This window comes from Primulina huaijiensis, chromosome 18, assembly GCF_012295235.1.
Source record: "Primulina huaijiensis isolate GDHJ02 chromosome 18, ASM1229523v2, whole genome shotgun sequence".
Taxonomy (NCBI): Eukaryota; Viridiplantae; Streptophyta; class Magnoliopsida; order Lamiales; family Gesneriaceae; genus Primulina; species Primulina huaijiensis.
The window spans coordinates 18,734,353-18,738,288 of record NC_133323.1 but is presented as its reverse complement, the minus strand read 5'-3'; the positions used below and the strand labels follow the sequence as shown (position 1 = coordinate 18,738,288).

General features: G+C 35.8%; 1 protein-coding gene across 1 annotated transcript in view; it reads left to right on the top strand.

Annotated features, from left to right (window-relative positions):
• The window catches only part of LOC140964675 (serine/threonine-protein kinase BSK1-like), a 6,160-nt gene extending 2,927 nt beyond the window's left edge, over window positions 1-3,233 (top strand). Inside the window, exons 6-9 of the mRNA XM_073424545.1 lie at window positions 1,013-1,201; window positions 1,888-2,052; window positions 2,131-2,244; window positions 2,750-3,233. Of these exons, the coding sequence (XP_073280646.1) occupies window positions 1,013-1,201; window positions 1,888-2,052; window positions 2,131-2,244; window positions 2,750-2,995 (714 nt within the window). The 3' untranslated portion in view covers window positions 2,996-3,233. The remainder of the gene's footprint in view (window positions 1-1,012; window positions 1,202-1,887; window positions 2,053-2,130; window positions 2,245-2,749) is intronic.
• Window positions 3,234-3,936: the final 703 nt, after the last annotated feature.

The window sequence follows — 3,936 nt, the reverse complement described above, 5'->3', positions numbered from 1 at the left end:
CCCCCCCCCCCCCCCCCACCCATATCACAAAATCTAACCCGGGACCGTTTCAGAAAATCTCGATTTATGTGAATGAACTAGTTGTGAAATTGCTTTAGGAGCTCTCAGTACAGAAGGAAGTAATCAAAATAGCTCTATGGTATCTGGAGAGAGACTTGCATTTTGCCTTTGGTTGAATGGATTTCAGGGCAAGATGCCTTAAGTATCCTTAATGGTGTAAGACATGTCCTTCGAATAAGTCATGAATTTTCAACTGAGATTAACTTGGGTTCCGAGCAGGAAAATGGCCGTTTAATTTTCACTTGAATTCTTCCCAAATTAAATTTAAGGAGTTAATCTGATTGTCATGTTTTGACTTACACACTATTTACTCAGGTTGAAAGCAGCAAGATATTGCTCCATACCCAATTTTTGCCTGGCTCAGTAGCCTGGATATATACTTTTTAAAATCCGGAAAGTTACAAAAATGCCAAAAAAACTAGAACTTTTTCAAAACACAATTCAAGTGTTTTTGTTAATAAAATACACAAATTTAAAAAATACTGAAAGAGTAAGGGGACATAAAAAAGATCTACTTGGTACTGGATAACTTTGCTGAATCGGGTTTCCTGAGTATGAGAAAATACTCTATTAGTTATATGCAAGACTGTAAATACTAAAAAAAATGACTCTGCTTTATTGAACCTATTTCATCTTGTTTCTGTTTTCCAGTTTTCGGTTGCCACCCATACTATTTCACTTATACAAGTCACGTTTGGTATTTAGTTTCTTTTCAGTGTGTAGATACAATTAAGGTCAGCATTATGGCGTGAGCTTTCTCTTCCTTTTTCCTTTTTAGCTTCTATTCCTATTCAAGAAACTTAATGTTCCATTGACAAATTTTTTTTATCTCTGATGCCATATATCTGAAGCACCTTCAAGGCCATTGCGAATGATTTGTTGGTTTTGTAATGGTTGCTTTAAATTTGTTTAAAAGAACTCCACGTACATAACATTCGTTTTTTGCATGCAGGCTCTGGATATGATTCGGGGGAAAAATATTCTTCTTTTGATGGATTCCCATTTGGAGGGAAATTTCTCAGCCGAAGAGGCTACTGTGGTCTTTGATCTTGCTTCACAATGTTTGCAGTATGAACCAAGGGAGCGACCAAAGATCGAAGATCTTGTTTCAACCCTCTCTGCATTGCAAAATAAACCTGATGCAAGTTCTATTCTCTTTCTTACTTTTAATGATACAAACATTAATGGCTTGATCGGGGCACATTTACTTTAACCAACAAATCCATTATATGTCGATAATATCTTCGGTGTATTCTGAAGCATAATCTGGCAATGTTAGAATTAGATTGTTGTTATCTTGGCTATATAATGTCAACTCTAGGTGGTATTATTCTTTTTGGTATGTGTATTAAGCAGACGTGTATTACAGTGCATTATTCTGATGATTTTATTAGCTGGACCGAACAGCTATATAGCACTTTTTAGATTTTTCATGTTCTGCAATGTGTGAATCACTTCCATGTAAATGATTTAGATTCTTGCAGGCTGCTATCATGCTACATAGCACATCTTTTCTTCTCATTTCATTTGATCTTTTTATATCTTTCGTAGGCGTGTCGTTGGCAGTGGCAAGGTAACCTAGTTGATATGATACTTAGTAGTGGCATAGTTGGGTTTTTATTTGGTTTTTACTATATTGGGAAATCTTTAGTTTATGATTTATATTAATGTAGTAAATGTCAAAATTTTATGGTACGTTTCTCGCTCACTAATGGGCTTCTTCAGTGGTGATATTAATATTGTTATATAATTAAGTGCATTTTTGGTAAAACATTGATCTTATGGTACTTCATTCTTGAAAATAATAAAAATTATTCCTAATTCTAGGTTCCATCTTATATTATGCTGGGAATTCCAAAGGGTGAAGAAGCACCGTCTACTCCACCACACCCTCTCTCTCCAATGGGTGATGCCTGTTCCCGCATGGATCTAACTGCTATCCATCAGTTTTTGGTAACGCAACACTACAAAGATGATGAAGGAACCAATGAGGTAAAATTTTCATGCGAAAGATGTTTTAATAAATCTTTGATAATATATCTGTGCTAAAATATAGTGATTACCATTTAGCTTTCTTTCCAAGAATGGACTCAACAAATGAGAGATATGTTGGATGCAAGGAAAAGAGGAGACCTCGCCTTTCGGGACAAAGATTTCAAAACCGCTATTGATTGTTATTCTCAGGTACTTTTCACACGTGCAATAACAATTCATCGACTGTTCGCGTCTATATGTTTTTTAAGTGCCTGATTTTGTTCTCGTCATTTTATTATATTCAAGTTGACGGATATCTTCAAATCACCTAGTTCCTTGAACGTCATTCAAGTCCGTCAATTTGTCGACCAAACAGCTTCTTGCCTCTTTCACTCACAAAAAAATATCCACCTGAAATTTATCCAAGATCTTGCTGGTTCTGCAAATCGGGCCTTTAATTTGTTTGTGCATATAAGCTATGGTGATTCCTTTTTAACTCATGGAAAAAAGATTCAAGGAGCATCTTAGATCATTGGTTGAGGGAAAGGGAAGTCAGTGGGGACAATTGTCCCTGTGTTTAACTTCTTCTTGATAATTAGGGTGATGTTAGTATAAGATTTTTCAGCTCTGTTGCTGTCTTCAACTTGTCAAGCCTACAGTATTGAACTATTTTAGCCTAGTAGAACTGATACTGAAATCTTAAACGTATGTCCAGTTTATAGATGTTGGGACCATGATTTCCCCCACTGTTCATGCACGACGAAGCCTTTGTTATCTAATGTGCGATCATCCTGATGCTGCCCTTCGAGATGCAATGCAAGCGCAATGCATCAACCCAGATTGGTCGACAGCATTCTACATGCAGGCAGTGGCACTTGCCAAGCTTGACATGCACAAGGATGCAGCCGACATGTTGAATGAGGCTGCCATGCTAGAAGAAACGAAACGAGGCGGGAAATGATTGCATGGATCAGTTGAAGACAAAGATTTTAAGGTTTGATCGATGCTGTTGTAAGCATGTTGTGCAGTATATATGGTTTGAGAGTGGTGATGTTGAAAATTGTACATTAATTTGGAGGGGTTTTATACATTCTTACACTCGGAAGAGAGGTTCATGTTAATTTTTGTATGGAATGTGTTGAATAATCATGGTGTATGGTCATGCATTAGTGAGAAGTAAATTTGTTGTAATTATTTCACATGTTATGTATATAAAAAAAAATTTAAATTTGATTTTTTTAAAACAAAATTACTAAAAAAATTCGATTTGATTTTATTTTAAAAATAGAAAATTGGTAGAAAATCCCCCCGTGTTTGTGTTCAGTTCTCGTATCTTTTGAAATTTCTCTACAATATTTGGTAGAAAGAAAAAGTTCTTTTAAACTCTCTCAATTTTTTAGTCATTTTCCTTATTTATTATCACCATTTTTTTCCCTCTCTTTCACCCCATTCCATTCTCACTTCTCCCAATTTTTTTCTCCCCACTCCATTCTCACTTCTCCCAATTTTTTCTCGTCTATTTCCCGTCGACCCACAACAAGCCTAACCTTCCACTACCTCCTTCAACACCACATGCCATGCAATTGAATCGGGTTACATAAGGTAGAAGAAAAGATGACAAACAAGAGACCTAGACAACCGATTTTTTGGAGAATCAAGAAAGCAAGGCAAGTGACTTTCTTCTTCTTTGTTCTTTGCTCGATTTGTCCAGTAATTTTATATTTGTCACCAACTTTCTTATTGATATATGGCACTCAATTTCAATTTTCGCATCATTCTTCCTAACAACAACATATAATAATGGAGCCTACAAAAAGGCAATAAATTCAATGATATTTAGTTGTCTCGACCTTTTTTGAGAATCGAGGAGGGCAAGCAAAATGAACAAGTATAACCAATTTT